Source organism: Aquarana catesbeiana, linkage group LG08, assembly GCF_042186555.1.
Source record: "Aquarana catesbeiana isolate 2022-GZ linkage group LG08, ASM4218655v1, whole genome shotgun sequence".
Classification (NCBI taxonomy): domain Eukaryota; kingdom Metazoa; phylum Chordata; class Amphibia; order Anura; family Ranidae; genus Aquarana; species Aquarana catesbeiana.
In genome coordinates this window covers 295,504,743-295,521,412 of record NC_133331.1, presented here as the reverse complement: position 1 = coordinate 295,521,412, position 16,670 = coordinate 295,504,743, and the positions used below count along the sequence as shown (strand labels likewise).

At 45.5% G+C, this 16,670-nt stretch overlaps 1 protein-coding gene across 1 annotated transcript; it reads left to right on the top strand.

Annotated features, from left to right (window-relative positions):
- The first annotated feature begins 14,260 nt into the window (after nt 1-14,260).
- Nucleotides 14,261-16,465, top strand: LOC141105410 (uncharacterized). The gene is made up of 5 exons (XM_073595272.1): nt 14,261-14,386; nt 14,503-14,600; nt 14,685-14,882; nt 14,963-15,169; nt 15,278-16,465. The coding sequence occupies exons 1-5, from the start codon at nt 14,353-14,355 to the stop codon at nt 15,488-15,490; spliced, it is 750 nt and encodes a 249-aa protein (XP_073451373.1). The 5' UTR covers nt 14,261-14,352; the 3' UTR covers nt 15,491-16,465.
- The last annotated feature ends 205 nt before the right edge of the window (nt 16,466-16,670 follow it).

The following is a 16,670-nucleotide window of genomic DNA, read 5'->3' as shown; positions in this document are numbered from 1 at the left end:
TTACCTTTGGTATCACGTCATCCTCACTTTAAGATTGTAAGCTCCTATGAGCAACACCCTCTGATTCCTCCTGTATTAAACTGTATTGTAACTGTACTGTCTGCCCTCATGTTGTAAAGCGCTGCGCAACCTGTTGGCGCCATATAAATCTTCTATAATAATAATAATAATACTAATAATAATAATCTACCATTGAGCTAAACAACCCCCATATTATCAAATAAATTTAAATATACAAAAACGGTTGAATGCTTCCGTCAGTATACCACTTCCTCCCAGTCTGAATCTAGATATCAGATATTCCAACCGCTCACAAGCACAAAACAAGACGACACTTGTTTAGCTGCTAACATGGACTGTTTTATTTGAGATGGCACACAAATATATACAGCAGGATGACAATACAATCTGTATCCAGAAACCTAATTAACATGAGCTAATTATCTAATCCTTTAGACAGCCTAGGTGACTAAGATACATGACCTTTAGGACAGACTTGTGGTCACCCAGCTTCACACAATAGCAGAGTTAATTAACACAAACAACAATGGATGAAAAGACTCCTAGAGCCCACACTAGACTTATTTATAATAAACACATTATAGCAGACAACAGACAGGTAGCTGGAGTTGATGACATTAGCATCTAACAGTAGGGGTGAGCTGAACACCTCCCCCCCCCCCCGGTTCGGTTCGCACCAGAACCTGCGAACTGACCGAAAATTTGCACGAACGTTAGAACCCTATTGACGTCTATGGGACTCGAACGTTCAAAATCAAAAGTGCTCATTTTAAAGGCCAATTTGCATGGTATTGTCCTAAAAAGGGTTTGGGGACCCGGGTCCTGCCCCAGGGGACATGTATCAATGCAAAAAAAACTTTTAAAAATGGCTGTTTTTTTGAGAGCAGTGATTTTAATGATGCTTAAAGTAAAAAAAAAAAAAAGTGAAATATTCCTTTAAATATCGTACCTGGGGGGTGTCTATAGTATGCCTGTAAAGTGGCGCATGTTTCCCGTGTTTAGAGCAGTCCCTGCACAAAATGTCATTTTTTAAAGGAAAAAAAGTCATTTAAAACTGCTTGCGGATTTAATGTAATGTCAGGTCCTGGCAATATGGATGAAAATCAGTGAGACAAACGACATGGGTACCCCCCAGTCCATTACCAGGCCCTTTGGCTCTTGTATGGATATTAAGGGGAACCCCGCAACCAAATTAAAAAAGGAATGGTGTGAGGCCCCCAGGCCCTATATACTCTGAACAGCAGTATACAGGCGGTGCAAACAAGACAGGGACTGTAGGTTTGTTGTTAAGTAGAATCTGTTTGTAATTTTGAACTGGTACATTTTTAACGTGTTTAGCTCCAGACAGTTTTTGGAAAACATAGGGAAGGGTTATCACCCCTGTGACATTTGTTTTGCTGTCTGTGCTCCTCTTCAGAAGATTTCACTTCACTTTTTGTCCCAATGACAAATGTTTTTTGAAAATTTGGGTTTGTTTGTGAAACAAGGATTGGTGATAAAGCATCAGTGCAAAGGAGAAACGTTTTTCCCATATTAACTCTTACAGGAGAGCATTTCCCTTCCTAGGGGTTGATTTCAGCTCACTTCCTGTTGTCTCCTTCCGTTTGCAAGTAGGAGTCGTTTGTAAGTTGGATGTTTGAAAGTAGGGGCCTGCCCTATATACTCAGCAGAAATTTGGGCCTTAGGTGTTGTTGTGGCCACAACACTGTAAGCCCTCACAGGGCCCTGCTGTGAAATATTAGATCAAGAATTGTAATTACGTTTCCCTGTTGAACAGGGGCAGAAAAATTGGGCATTTGGTGGTGCTGGTGGTGCCACAACACTGTAAGTCCTCACAGACACTCTTGGTGGGAGCAGAAATGGGCCCTGCTGTGAAATATTAGATCAAGAATTCTAATTACATGACCCTGTTGAACAGGGGCTGAAAAATTGGGCCTTAGGCACTGGTGCTGGTGCCACAACACTGCAACCCCTCACAGATACTCTAGCTGGAACGCAGGAAGGAGCCCTGCTGCAAAGTATTGCATCAAAAATTGTAATTACATGCCTCTGTTAAACAGGGGCTGAAAAATTGGGCCTTAGGCACTGGTGGCGGCGCCCAGAACCAAAAATGTTCTTATAAGCTATCAGGGTGATGATTGAGAAGGAACATGCGCTAGTCATCCCCATTCTAAAAAAGCCCTCACTGGATCCCACCAATCTCAACAACTTACGTCCAATCTCCTTACTCTCCTTCTCCTCCAAACTTCTTGAAAGACTGGTCTACATCCGACTAAGCGACCATCTGACCATGAATAAACTTCTAGATCCCCTCCAGTCCGGTTTTCGCCCTCAACACTCCACGGAAACTGCTCTCCTTAAACTCTCAAATGACCTACTAATGGCTAAAGCCAATGGACACTATTCGGTACTACTTCTCCTGGATCTCTCTGCTGCCTTTGACACAGTGGACCACCCCCTCCTCCTCAAAAAACTCCACTCCTTTGGTCTCCGTGACTGTACTCTTCGCTGGTTCTCATCCTACCTATCACACCGCTCCTTCAGTGTCACTTACAACTCTACTTCCTCCTCTCCTCTTCCTTTTTCCGTTGGGGTCCCCCAAGGTTCTGTTCTTGGACCTCTCCTTTTCTCAATCTACACCACCTCCTTGGGTCAGTTGATTGCCTCCCATGGCTTTCAATATCATCTCTACGCTGATGACACCCAAATCTATCTCTCCACCCCTCAGCTCTCTCCATCTGTCTCCTCACGCATTACCAACTTACTAGCAGACATATCAGCCTGGATGTCACATCACTACCTCAAACTCAACCTATCCAAAACCGAGCTCATGATATTTCCTCCCTCAGGTGCCACTTCCCCTGCTTTCCCTGTCAATATCAACGGCTCAACTATCAACCCATCTCCCCACGCCAGGGTCCTAGGTGTAATCCTGGACTCTGAACTAACCTTTCGCCCCCACATTCTATCACTATCCAAAGCTTGCCGCCTCAATCTCCGCAACATCTCCAAGATACGCCCCTTCCTAACCAATGTCACCACAAAGCTTCTAATCCACTCCCTGGTCATCTCCCGCCTCGACTACTGCAACTCCCTCCTCATTGGTTTACCTCTAAATAGGCTATCCCCACTTCAGTCCATCATGAACGCTGCTGCCAGGCTCATCCACCACACAAACCGCTCAGCGTCTGCTACACCCCTCTGCCAATCCCTCCATTGGCTGCCACTCAATCACCGAATTAAATTCAAGATACTAACTATAACTTACAAAGCCATCCACAACCTGGCCCCCAGCTACATCTCTAACCTAGTCACAAAATACCAACCTAATCGTTCTCTTCGCTACTCCCAAGACCTCCTGCTCTCAAACTCCCTTGTCACCTCATCCCATGCTCGCCTTCAGGACTTCTCCAGAGCCTCCCCCATCCTCTGGAATGCTCTACCCCAATCCGTCCGTTTTTCTCCTACTTTATCCACTTTCAGACGATCCCTGAAAACTCATCTCTTCAGAGAAGCCTATCTGGCCCCCACCTAACAACTGTACATTTATCTTCTCAATCAGCACATCACCCACAGTTATTACCTCTTGTATCTTTTGACCTTCCCTCTTAGATTGTAAGCTCTAAGGAGCAGGGCCCTCTGATTCCTACTGTATCAAAGTGTATTGTATTTGTACTGTCTACCCTCAAGTTGTAAAGCGCTATGTAAACTGTTGGCGCTATATAAATCCTGTATAATAATAATAATAATAAAAAGAGGATAATTACTCAGCATAACAGGATAGTCACTCAGCATCAGCATAGGCAGTCTTTGAAGGTATCTGACATTTCAAAAACATTTATTCGGTTACATCAGCATCAGGTGCTTGGTAGCTGGTGGTGATCCAAGAGTGATTCATTTTTATGAAGGTCAGTCGAACGACCAAGTCGGTGGACAGACGCACCCTGTGATCGGTTACAAAGCCTCCAGCAGCACTGAATGTGCGTTCCAAAAGAACGCTGGATGCAGGACAGGCCAGTAGCTCAATTGCATACTGTGTAAGCTCTGGCCAGTGATCCATCCTCAAGACCCAGTAACCCAGAGGATTTTCGGTGGGAAAGGTGTCCAAGTCAGATCTTGCCCCTAGGTATTCCTGCACCATGTAAATCAGACACTGGCGATGGTTGCTGGAACCGATCATACCTTAGGGCTGCGGGCTAAAAAATTGTCTGAACGCATCGGTCAGACGGCCACCTTCTCCACCGCTCCTTCTTTGACTGACCGAAGCCTCAGCAACATGTTGTCCAGGAACAAGAGTTTGTAACCTCCTAGTTTCTGGGAACGCGTTGCACAGACTTTTCTGCAAGGCCTCCCGAAGATGTTTCATCCTCTGCTCCCTCTGCGATGGCAAGATAAGGTCCGCAACCTTACCCTTGTAACGTGGATCAAGGAGGGTTGCCAGCCAGTATTGTTCCTTCTCCTTGATACCACGAATACAAGGATCCTTACGCAGGCTTTGCAGGATCAGGGAGGCCATGCAGCGTAGGTTTGCTGAGGCATTCGGTCCGGAGTCCTCTGGGTCCCTAAGGACGACATGATCCGCAGCCACCTCCTCCCAGCCACGTACAAGTCCATGTGTTTCTTTGGACTGTAAATGATCCCTTAAAGACTGCTGCTGATGCTGAGTGCCAGGCTCCACCTCCATACTGACACAATCCTCCTCCTCCTCCTCCTCTTCCTGTGTGATCGGCAGGCACGCAGGAACACTGTCTGGATAAAGGGGGCCTTGAGAGCTAAGTAAGTCCTCCTCTTCCTGCCTCTGTTCTGCCTCAAGTGCCCTGTCCATTATTCCACGCAGCGTGTGCTCCAACAGGTGGACAAGAGGGACAGTGTCACTGATGCATGCACTGTCACTGCTCACCATCCTCGTAGCCTCCTCAAATGGTGACAGTACAGTGCATACATCCCTGATCATGGCCCACTGGCGTGGGGAAAAAAAACCAAGCTCCCCTGACCCTGTCCTGGTGCCATAGTCGCACAGGTACTCATTGATGGCCCTCTGCTGCGTGTGCAGCCGCTGCAGCATGGCCAACGTTGAGTTCCACCTGGTGGGCATGTCACAGATTAGGCGGTTCTTGGGCAGGTTAAACTCCTTTTGGAGGTCTGCCAGCTGAGCACTGGCATTATATGATCGGTGTAAATGCACACAGACTTTCCTGGCCTGCCTCAGGACATCCTGTAAGCCCGGGTACCTGCCCAAGAACCGCTGCACCACCAAGTTAAGGACATGAGCCAAACAGGGCACATGGGTCATTTGTCCCTGTCGGAGGGCGGAGAGGAGGTTTGTGCCATTGTCGCAAACCACCATTCCTGCCTTAAGTTGGCGTGGCGTCAACCACCTCTGAACCTGCCCCTGCAGAGCTGACAGAACCTCTGCCCCAGTGTGGCTCCTGTCCCCCAAGCACACCAGCTCAAGCACCGCATGGCATCTTTTGGCCTGCATACTTGCGTAGCCCCTTGAACGCCTACGGAGCACCGCTGGTTCCGAGCACAGGAAGAGAGATCCTATAATGGGGGAATTGGCGCTGTTCAAAAAGGTATTCAGTAAATATTAAATAATAAATATTAAGTTAATCAGTGATTTAAATAAATAAATAAATAAATAAAAATAGATGTGAATCGATAACTAAATAAAGACTCCAAGTGAGAATGTACCAAAATACAATATTATACTATAAAGTGCAAAGTGCTAGAAAATATGTGATCTAAATATATCAGTTAAATACAATTCATAAAGATAAAGGAATAACTAACGGTGATATTGAACACCAAATAACGTAATATAAAAAATCTTTTGATTAAATCCACATCAAACCACTGTGAAAAGATAGCAAAAAAACAAAAATGTGATGTGGAAAATACTGGGTGTAACAAGTAGTAATAAAAGTTCTGTGTCCTGAAAAAAGATGAATAAAGTCTGTAAAAAACTATAATGTATCAATCCAAAAAAAGAGGAGAAAGAAAATTCTTGATATAATGATGTAACAAGTGCTCCCCGTCTTCAACTGCAACCCCAATCCTACCCTCACTCACCAGAGCGCCTAACCCCTACAGGGGTAATAGGCATGTAGGCTAAGATCCAGCAGTGATGTTTCTTGGTGATAGATGGTCCTCTGCACGGGTGCCGTTTCCTTCTCCTTTTACTATGTACCACGGGTGTCCTCTTAATGGTCCCCAACGATAGACATCCATATAGTATAGAAAAAAAGGAGCCTCATAGTGTAAATCCAAGAAATGAAATTTATTGTTAATAAAAAACAATTTAAAACGGGAGCTGACAATGCTCCGCCGGCTGGCTCAAAGCCGATAGCCGCAGCAACAGCGTGGTAGCGGCGTGCGTTCCACAGCCTGCCTACCAGAAACCGGAAGTCCAAAGGAAAGAAACACACAGACGAGACGTATGCGTACCACGTAGCCACGCCTTACGCGTTTCGTCACACAGACGTCATCTGAGGCGCTGCCATATTGGTACACCATACGCCTATATATAGTACATAGAGGCGCCATAATATCCAATCAAAACAGGGCGTGATGTAAAAAACCTTTAATAATGGAATAAAGAGGTTTGCACCAAACGCCATCTAGTGGAATATTAGAATATAGTCATAGTTGGCGCCTCCATGTATCCAATTTAATCAACAAATTTAAATAGACAAAAATATATAAATATGTAAAAGTATATAAAAAATATATATATTATAAGGCGTATATTAAAAACAACCAAAAATGGCAATATAAAAAATGATTAAGTCTCCTACAATAGATCAATTTAAATAAAAATAAAAATAAAAAATAAAAATAAAAAAGGGGATCAGATTAAAGTGAAAATAAAAATGGAAGTGCAACTAGATGCATCACCGCATATGTTGAATATAGAAAAAAGAATAAATACAAAGCCATACTATCGTAAAATAAAAATATCTCCCATGTCAAAGATATATGTTATAAGCAAGTGTGTGTATAAGCTTATTAGATATAAATGATAATGTAAAAAACTATATTATAAAAATTATAAAAAAGGGGGAGATGAATAGAAGACGTGTGGGGACTAGGGAGGTGGTCCATATTAAAAATTAGATAAAAAGCAGTTTTAGTCAATCTCCACATTTAGCCCTCTCGGTACCAAACAATCTAAACGGTATATCCATCTGGTTTCGTTCTGGGATATCAGGTTTTTCTTACTGCCCCCTCTCCAGTGGTCCTTAATGGTGTCGATGCCATAAAAAAACAAAAAACATGGATCCCTATGATTAAATTCATCAAAATGTCTGGAAAGATTGTGTTTAGGGAACCCCTTTCTAATATTATTAATGTGTTCCCTAATGCGTACACAAAGGGGTCTGGTGGTCCTACCCACGTATTGTAATCGGCACGGACATTCGATGACGTAAGTCACATGGGTAGTATTGCAGGTGACCAGTTCTCTAATCTCATACTCATTTCCATGCCTTGATTTAAAGGAAGTTCTTTTCTTAGGTTGTTTCTTACTGACCCGGCAAGCCAGGCATTTCTGGCACCTGTAAAAGCCCTTTATACTAAAAAAGTCTAGTCTTAGGGGGATCGATAACGTTACAAAGCAAATGGTTTCTAAGGGTTGGTGCTTTCCTATCAATAAAACGGGGCTTTTTTGTAAGGATTTTCCCTAAGGTCCTATCAGACTTTAAAATGGGCCAGAAGAAGAGGAGGGGGTGGAGGAGAGAGGTGTGTCAGAATCATTAGTACTAGCATTTTGGAGGCGTGGTGGCGGAACAACCTCCAACACTACTGCACCTTGTCCTGCATCCTTCCCAGCTGCCAGCAGAGTCACCCAATGCGCCATGAAACTTAGGTAACGTCCCTGTCCATGCCTGCTGGACCATGAGTCAGCGGTAATATGCAACTTACCGCTGACCGCCCTGTCCAACGAGGCATGGACATTGCCTTCCACATGCCGGTAGAGAGCCGGAATCGCCTTCCGTGAGAAAAAGTGGCGTTTGGGTACCTGCCACTGAGGAACCGCACATTCCACAAACTCACGGAAGGGGACAGAGTCTACCAACTGAAAAGGTAGCAGTTGAAGTGCTAGCAATTTTGCCAAGCTAGCATTCAACCGCTGGGCATGTGGATGGCTGGGAGCGAACTTCTTTCGGCGGTGCAGCAGCCGGGGCAGGGAAATTTACCTGGTACAATCTGACATCGGTGTACCGAAAGCAGATTGCCCGCAAGTACTTGGCTGTGACACACCTAATTCTACACCTTCATTCCTCTCAGTGCAGGTCTCAGAGAGGACTGAAGGTATAGTGGGGTTGGAGATCTCAGCTGATGAGGAGCAAGGAGAGGTCTTCTATGTTCTTTGGTGTGGGTCTTCTAGGTACGCTTGCCAACGAACTGCATGGCAGGTCAACATATGTCTGATCAAGCATGTGGTACCCAAGCGGGAGATGTTTTGGCCACGCGAGATACGCTTGAGACATATGTTGCAAATAGCAGCGGTGCGATCTGATGCACTCGTCTCAAAAAAGGCCCACACCAAAGAACTTTTGGAATAACGCGCAGAGACAGCAGCGCCCTGCACATGCGGAGCTTTGCGGTGTGATGCAGTCAGTGTGCTGCCCTTAGGCTGGCCCCTTGCATCATTGGTGATGTGCCTCCTCCTCCTCCTCTCCTATCAGGCACCCATGTGGAGTCAGTGACCTCACCATCCCCTCCCTCCTCATCACTGGAGCAAACCTGGCAGTATGCTGCAGCAGGGGGAACATGACTGCCAGATTGCTGTCCTTCTTGGGCACCCCCTCTGTCCGTGCTCATGTTACTGCCTTCATCTAGCTCAGTAGCATCATCAGAGCCTTCTAAATGCTGGGCATCCTCCTGGAGCTTGTACCCAACGCTGTGGTCAAACAGTTCGAGGGACTCCTCAGGAGGACATGGTGGGGCTAGGGAAGGAGTCACTGATGACATTGAGCCGAGGGAAGAGGCCATGTTGGCAGCTGCTTTGCCAGACAAAGTATCCTGAGCATGGGTGAGAGAGGATGATGAGGATGAGGACGGCTTGGTCATCCACTCGACCAAGTCTTCCGCATGTTGCGGCTCAACACGGCCAGCTGCCGAAAAAAAGGCCAAGCGTGTCCCACGGCCACGTGCTGATGAGTATGCACCGTCTCCACGACCAGCATTGTTGCCTCTAGACACAGAGCCTGCTTGCCCTCTTTTATTGGCTTGTGACTGTCTGCTTCTACTTGTTGGCCTTCCAGACATACTAATGGCCTGCAGTGATATGTAGCTGCACTAAGCTGGGATATATATATATATATATATATATATATATATATATATATATATATATATATATATATATATATATATATATATATATATACTGATACTGCAGCTAGCAAAATCAACTGCCTGGTGAGCAGACTGGATGGATCAGCAGACAGGTGAGGCAAACTGGGACTGGAGCTGGATGGCTGCAGTAGGTAAGTATAGCAGACTGGAGGAGAGTCTTGGAACATCAGGCGGGTCGGGTCAGTAATCAGGCTGGCAACAGAGGTACAAGAGGATCAGGCAGAAAGAATCGTCAAACAAGCCAAGGGTCAGATGCAGGCAGATAACAGGAACAGTCTCAAAATAAGCCGGGTCAAACAGGAGCAGATATCAGATCTTCAGGAAACACATACACAGAGCTGCAGATCAGACAGCAAGGACACAGTGCTGCTGAGGTGTTTAAATAAGGCAGCCTGTTGCCAATCACTGAAATCAGCCTGGACTAAGTTAACCCTTAGGTGGCAGATCCATGACATTGCCCCTTCCTAAAGGGAAGCCTCCAGATGCCCAATTGGGCCAACTTCACAGCATGGGATCTCTTGAAGTATTGCATTAGTTCTTTAGCATGAATATTGCTTTCAGGCTCCCAAGAGTTATTTTCCGGCCCATAACCCTTCCATTTAATTAGATACTGAACCTGATTGTACCTCCTTCTACAATCCAAGATTGCCTCCACCTCAAATTCCTCCTCTCCATTGACTATTACAGGCTCCGGTGGACCAGTACTTCGTTCAGGGAAGGGATTCGGAACAGCAGGTTTCAAAAGAGTCACATGGAAGACAGGGTGAACTTTAAGTGAATCAGGTAATTCCAGCTCATAAACTACGTGGGAAGGGGCCCACAAACTTAGGGCACAATTTGCTTGAGGGGCAAGCCATTTTCAAGTTCACTTTAGACCGGGTTCCAGAATTAGTTCTCCTCATTTTTTCCTGTCAAAGATCTTTTTATTGTACTCTTGTGTTTTGGTCATGGTCTTTTGTAATAGTTTGTTGTTTTTAAAGAAGAAATCTATCGTTTCAGAGACTGCAGGGATTGAGCATTCAGGTATGGTACTAGGCAGGAAGGACGGGTGAAAGCCGTAATTAGCAAAAAAATGGAATTTGATGGCAGAATTTGAAGAGTTATTATAAGCGAACTCGGCCATGGGGGGTAAAGCGACCCAGTCATCTTGTGAGAACGAAGAAAAGCAATGGAGGTACTGCTCCAGGATCTGATTGGTTCTTTCCGTTTGCCCGTTCGTCTGAGGGTGGTATGCGGAGGAGAAGGCCAATTCGATCTCAAGGGTCCCACACAGAGCTGTCCAGAACTTGGAGGTGAACTGGACACCCTGGTCGGACACAATGTTGGCTGGGACTCCATGGAGCCTTACAATTTCTTTGATGAATATTTTTGCAGTTTCCGCAGCCGAGGGTGTTCCTTTCATGGGCAAAAAATGGGCCATTTTGGACAGCCTGTCCACCACCACGAAGGTGGTAGAAAAACCCTCTGCCGGAGGGAGTTCCACAATGAAGTCCATTGAGATCATTTTCCAGGGTCTCTCTGGAACGGGCAATTGGTTCAGTAAACCCCAGGCTTTTACCTTGCTGTTCTTGCTTCGGGAGCAAGTAGTACAAGACTCCACATAACTCTTACAGTCATCTACCACCTGAGGCCACCAGAACATGCGTTGTACCAGTTCGGCCATCTTCATGGCACTGAAGTGCCCAGCCAGCTTTTGGTCATGACAGAGCTCCAATACCGCCACCCTTAAGTCCTTAGGTACAACAACTTTACCTTCATTCCACAGTAGGCCATACTGTGCCTGTAAGCTGGTTTCAGAAGACGAAGCAACCTTAGCAGAAGCCTGTTTGATTCGGGATAGCAGATTCTCCTGTGGTATGAGAAAGTTTCCTGAGGGAAGGATGGTGTCTGGAAGTGTGGACCTCTCAGAGTCATTGAACATACGTGAGAGTGCATCTGGTTTTGTATCCTTCGACCCTGGCCTGTACGTTATATGGAGCGAGAATCTAGAGAAAAAAAGTGCCCACTTTGCCTGCCGTGGTTTTAATCTCTTAGCTGTTCTCAGATATTCTAAATTCTTGTGGTCCGTATAGACCAGAATGGGATGTGCTGCACCTTCAAGTAAGTAACGCCATTCTTCTAATGTGGCCTTGATGGCCAAAAGCTCACTGTCTCCCACATCATAATTTCTTTCCGCTGTAGATAATTTGCAGGAAAAGAAAGCAACTGGGTAGAGTAGGGCTTTAGCTCCTTGCCATTGAGACAGCACAGCCCCTACTGCAACTTCCGAGGCATCAACTTCAAGAACAAACTGTAAGGCAGGGTCAGGGTGCTTCAAGATGGAGGCTGAAGTGAACAGTTTTTTGAGGGCTTCAAATTCCGATTGCGCTTTGGGAGACCAGAGGAATTGGGTTCCTTGTTTAGTTAGTTCAGTAATGGGGGCAATAATAGCAGAAAACCCCCTAATAAATGTCCGGTAGAAGTTGGCAAACCCGATGAAGCGCTGAACCCCCTTCTTGTCCACAGGAACTGGCCAATGTAAGATGGCAGTGACTTTCTGGGGGTTCATCTTGATGCCTTCAACAGAGATTATCAGACCTAAGAACTGGATACACTGAAGTTCAAATTCGCACTTCTCCGGTTTGGCATAGAGGCCATACTGCCGGAGTCGGGTTAGCACATTTTGGACATGCCTACGGTGGTCATCTACTGTGGGGGATAAAATCAGGATGTCATCCAGGTACACAATGACGTACAAGTCCAGATAGTCACGAAAAATGTCATTGACAAAGTGCTGAAAGGTGGCTGGAGCGTTGCATAACCCAAAAGGCATGACTAGGTATTCAAAGTGCCCGAATCGGGTACGAAAAGCCGTCTTCCACTAATCTCCTTCTCGAATACAGATTAGGTTCTATGCTCCCCGGAGATCCAGTTTTGTGAAGATGACTGCGGTTCCCACTCTTTGAAACAGTTTGGGCACAAGAGACAGTGGGTAATCTTGTTCAATTCTCGGTAGTCTACGCAGGGGCATAGTGAATGGTCCTTCTTTTCAACAAAGAAGATGCTTGCGCCAGCCGGAGAAGTAGATGGGCGAATAAATCCTTTTTTAAGGTTGTCATCAATATAGTCCTTCAGCGTGCCCAACTCAAGCTTGGTTAAAGGGAAAATCCTTCTGAAGAGGATCTCATAAAGTTGTGGCATAGCGACAAAGAATGTGGTGAGGTTGTTTAATGATTCGGCCTTTTGTTCCAGAAGGCGATGTGCCCAGGCTTGGGGTTCACCGGTCAACAGGGAGATAACGAAGCCCACTTTAGTTGCTTCCAGATAAAAGGTGCGGGGTTGTATGGCAAAATAGAGTTCACAAGCATTACGAAAGGCTCTGTATTTGCTACGTTCACCCGCAAGCCTTTCGGGCGTGAGTACCCTTGGTTCTGGTGGTAACATCACTACTGAAGGTGCAGATGAGGTACCAGCTAAGGTAGCGCTTTGAGGGTTGGCGGGAGATGACAGAATTTGAACTCGTTCTTCCAGCCGAGTATATCCCTCTTGCAGATCTTTAACAGCTTGTGTCAAACCCGCCAGGTGTCGGCACAGTTCTTCCATGGGGGAGGTTCCTCGCTCGGGCTCAGACATGGCTGTCTGATACTGTCAAGTTCTCACGTACCTGACTGATGAGCCCGATAGTGCAGAGGAAGGCCTCTCTTACGTATCTGACTTGCGGACCCTGGTAGAGCAGACAGGTGGCACGGGAGTGCAGAATGGTATGAGTGCCTGGCAGGATCAACAGCAGATGGGTCAGATGGCCGGCACAGCAGACAGGACCAGCAGGCTGGATGGATCAGCAGATAGGTGAGCAGACTGGATGGATCAGCAGATAGGTGAGCAGACTGGATGGATCAGCAGACAGGTGAGGCAAACCGGGACTGGAGCTGGATGGCTGCAGTAGGAAAGTATAGCAGACTGGAGGAGAGTCTTGGAACATCAGGCGGGCCGGGTCGGTAATCAGGCTGGCAACAGAGGTACAGGAGGAGCAGGCAGAAGGAATCGTCAAACAAGCCAAGGGTCAGATGCAGGTGGATAACAGGAATAGTCTCAAAACAAGCCGGGTCAAACAGGAGCAGATATCAGATCTTCAGGAAACACATACACAGAGCTGCAGATCAGACAGCAAGGACACAGTGCTGCTGAGGTGTTTAAATAAGGCAGCCTGTTGCCAATCACTGAAATCAGCCTGGACTAAGTTAACCCTTAGGTGGCAGATCCATGAAAGTAGCAGAGTTAATTAACACAAACAACAATGGATGAAAAGACTCTTAGAGCCCACACTAGACTTATTTACAATAAACACATTATAGCAGACAACAGACAGGTAGCTGGAGTTGATGACATTAGCATCTAACAGTATGAGCCCCAACAGTATGAATCAGTCACTATTCTAATATGGCATATAAAGGGTTCCCAGAGTCTGTGTGTCTTGGGGGCACATGGACCTGAATCCAAGGTAACACCACCTCCAGGGTCCCCAGGCATACAGCTCACAGAGAGCACCATTCCCCCAGATGCCAGGGCCCATGATCGGTGGGCAAGAGGCTAGCGTTCAGACCCCTCCAAAAGCCTTTGTCCCGGGTGAGTCTGTCACAAGGGTATTGTGCTGGCTGCTACTCACTAATTCATTTTTTGTCTGCAAATATATATATAGTATATATCCCCCTTGGTGGGAGTGGAGATGACCCCATCTATAAGGATATACAGTACATACACACACAGCACAAGGCTGTGTTCACACTACGAGATGTTTCTCGGGGCTGCAGTTCCTCTGAGCTCCACAAGGTGGCGATCTTCTCACTTCTACCCAGACAGGAAGTCTCTATGGAACATAGGAAGTGATGTCAGGTACAGACAGGAAGTGATGTCAGTTATAAATATCAAGTGACGGTTGAGAGCTGAGTCAGGAGCAAGTAGAGAGAAGACATTGTTGGAAGTGGCAACATGATGGACAATCAGCCGCCCCTCACATCACTGGGTAAGAGGAGACTTTATTGTAAAGGAGAGAGCAGTACGGAGGGTCCACCTAGATCCCCCATCATCTAATAAACACATAGAAACAATGTATTCAGTCAGTGTGTGTGTTTCCTACAGATGGATCCAGTAATGGGAACCCACCAGAGAGATGTCCCCGTCCTCTGTATTCCCGGGATTCCACACCGGAAGGTCACACCATCCCTCACCATCATCAGGTAGATGATTGACAATTATTGGTAGTTATGATTTACAGTATACACAGCATGATTGTTACAATGAATGTTTTATTATATATTCAGAGGGAAAACCTTGAAGATTATAATATTATTGTTAAAGAAGAGTATAAAGAGGAGGATGAGGAGTATGGAGTGATGGAGGAGTATTCAGAAGGACACAAGGATATGATGGAACCACCTAATACCAGGAACCCACCAATGAGATGTCCCCATCCAATGTATTCCACACAGGAAGGTCACACCATCCCTCAACATCATCAGGTAGACGAGGAACAATTATTGATAGTTATGATTTATACACAATCATGTTTGTTACAATGAATGTTTTATTATATATTCAGAGTGGAAACCTTGAAGATTATATTACTGTTGTTAAAGAAGAGTATAAAGAGGAGGATGAGGAGTATGGAGTGATGGAGGAGTTTTCAGAAGGACACAAGGATATGATGGAGCCACCTAATACCAGGAACCCACCAGAGAGATGTCCCCGTCCTCTGTATTCCCGGGATTCCACACAGGAAGATCACACCATCCCTCACTGTTACAAGGTTGGTGGGACGGAGCATCTAAAACATGGACTGGTGGAGATGATGTGTGTATTTTTTATGTAAGATTATATTTTACAGATGATATTCTCTCTCATTCTCTTGGTTTAGAGTGGAGATCCGATCAATATAGAATTTGAGGTTAAATCAGAAGAAGAAGAGAGGTATGTGAGGGATGATCCGCAGTCTATGGAGGAGGATGGAATAATGAGGATAATTATAGAGGAGGACACTCCTACAGAGATCAGCACAGGTGGGTCATTGTTTTTCAGGATTTCACTACAGGTCAGACTTGTTGTCACCGATCTTCACACATTAGTATAAACATAGGACACCTCACAATAGCGGGAGCTAATTACAATTAACAATACAAACAGTGATCTCCCCCCTCCTCAGCCTAGTAGGCAACTATAACTATAGTAGGAGTAGACTGTCCGGCTCCTACCCAGTTCTAGAGGCCAATGTGATCAGCTCACTCAACTAACATGTTGAGCTCAGAATCAAACAACCCAAGAATTGTCTTTACATATATCCTGGGAGATATTGTGGATAAATATCACTGTCCCATTTCAAGTAATCCAAGATATATTTTCTCAGTCACCCTGTGCCATGATGGCATAGGGTGACTTAGACATAAGAGGTGCATGGGGAGCTAAAACATGGGTTTCCCAACCTTTCCAAGTGATTCTTGGTTCCACTGACCCTCCCGTCACACAGATCTTTTTTTTTTATTCATATATGCAAACAACATTGAGACAGTCCAGATAAATTATACAAAAAACAAAATCACATTAAACAAAACACAAAGCAAAAAAAAAAAAAACCCAAACCACCCCACCTCAACAACCCCCCCATCCCCCAACCCCCACCTTGTTCTTGGAGTATGTATGTAAAAAATAAAGACAGAAAAAACAGCATCCAATATTACAAATATAGTACCTATATGTTCACATGATACCTAGGTCATGCATTGAAGCCATCTTGACCAGGTAGCATCAAACTTACTCATGGGATTCCTTAGGGAGTATGCATGTTTTTCAAAAAGAATAATCCTATTGAGATCTAAAATCCACTCACATACCTCAGATACGGTCGGCGGGTAGGGAGAGGTCCAATTAAGAGCAATCTGTCTACGGGCAACAAAAAGTGCGCGTCTTATAGCGTTACCAATAGAGGAGGTATAAATAGAGGTATCGGGGTATCCCAATAGACATATAAGTGGTTCAACCGGAATATTAGTATCCAATAGCACGTTTAGGGTACGAATCACCTCCACCCGGTATCTTTGAAGTTTCGGGACACCACCACAAAAGATGTATTATGCCGCGTACACACGAGCGGACTTTTGGACCGGACTGGTCCGACGGAACGAGTCCAGTGGACAATTCGACCGTGTGTGGGCTTCATCGGACCTGCAGCTGACTTTTTCGGTCAAAAATCTGATGGACTTTAGATTTGGAACATGTTTCAAATCTTTCCAACGGACTCGAGTCCGGTCGAAAAG

What these genes read in the sequence shown, in the direction of transcription:
- LOC141105410 (XM_073595272.1), top strand. Translation starts at nt 14,353, where the DNA reads ATGATGGACAATCAGCCGCCCCTCACATCACTGG. An exon ending in CCATCCCTCACCATCATCAG is followed by an intron (nt 14,601 to 14,684) that starts GTAGATGATTGA and finishes TTATATATTCAG; the next exon opens with AGGGAAAACCTTGAAGATTA. An exon ending in CCATCCCTCACTGTTACAAG is followed by an intron (nt 15,170 to 15,277) that starts GTTGGTGGGACG and finishes CTCTTGGTTTAG; the next exon opens with AGTGGAGATCCGATCAATAT.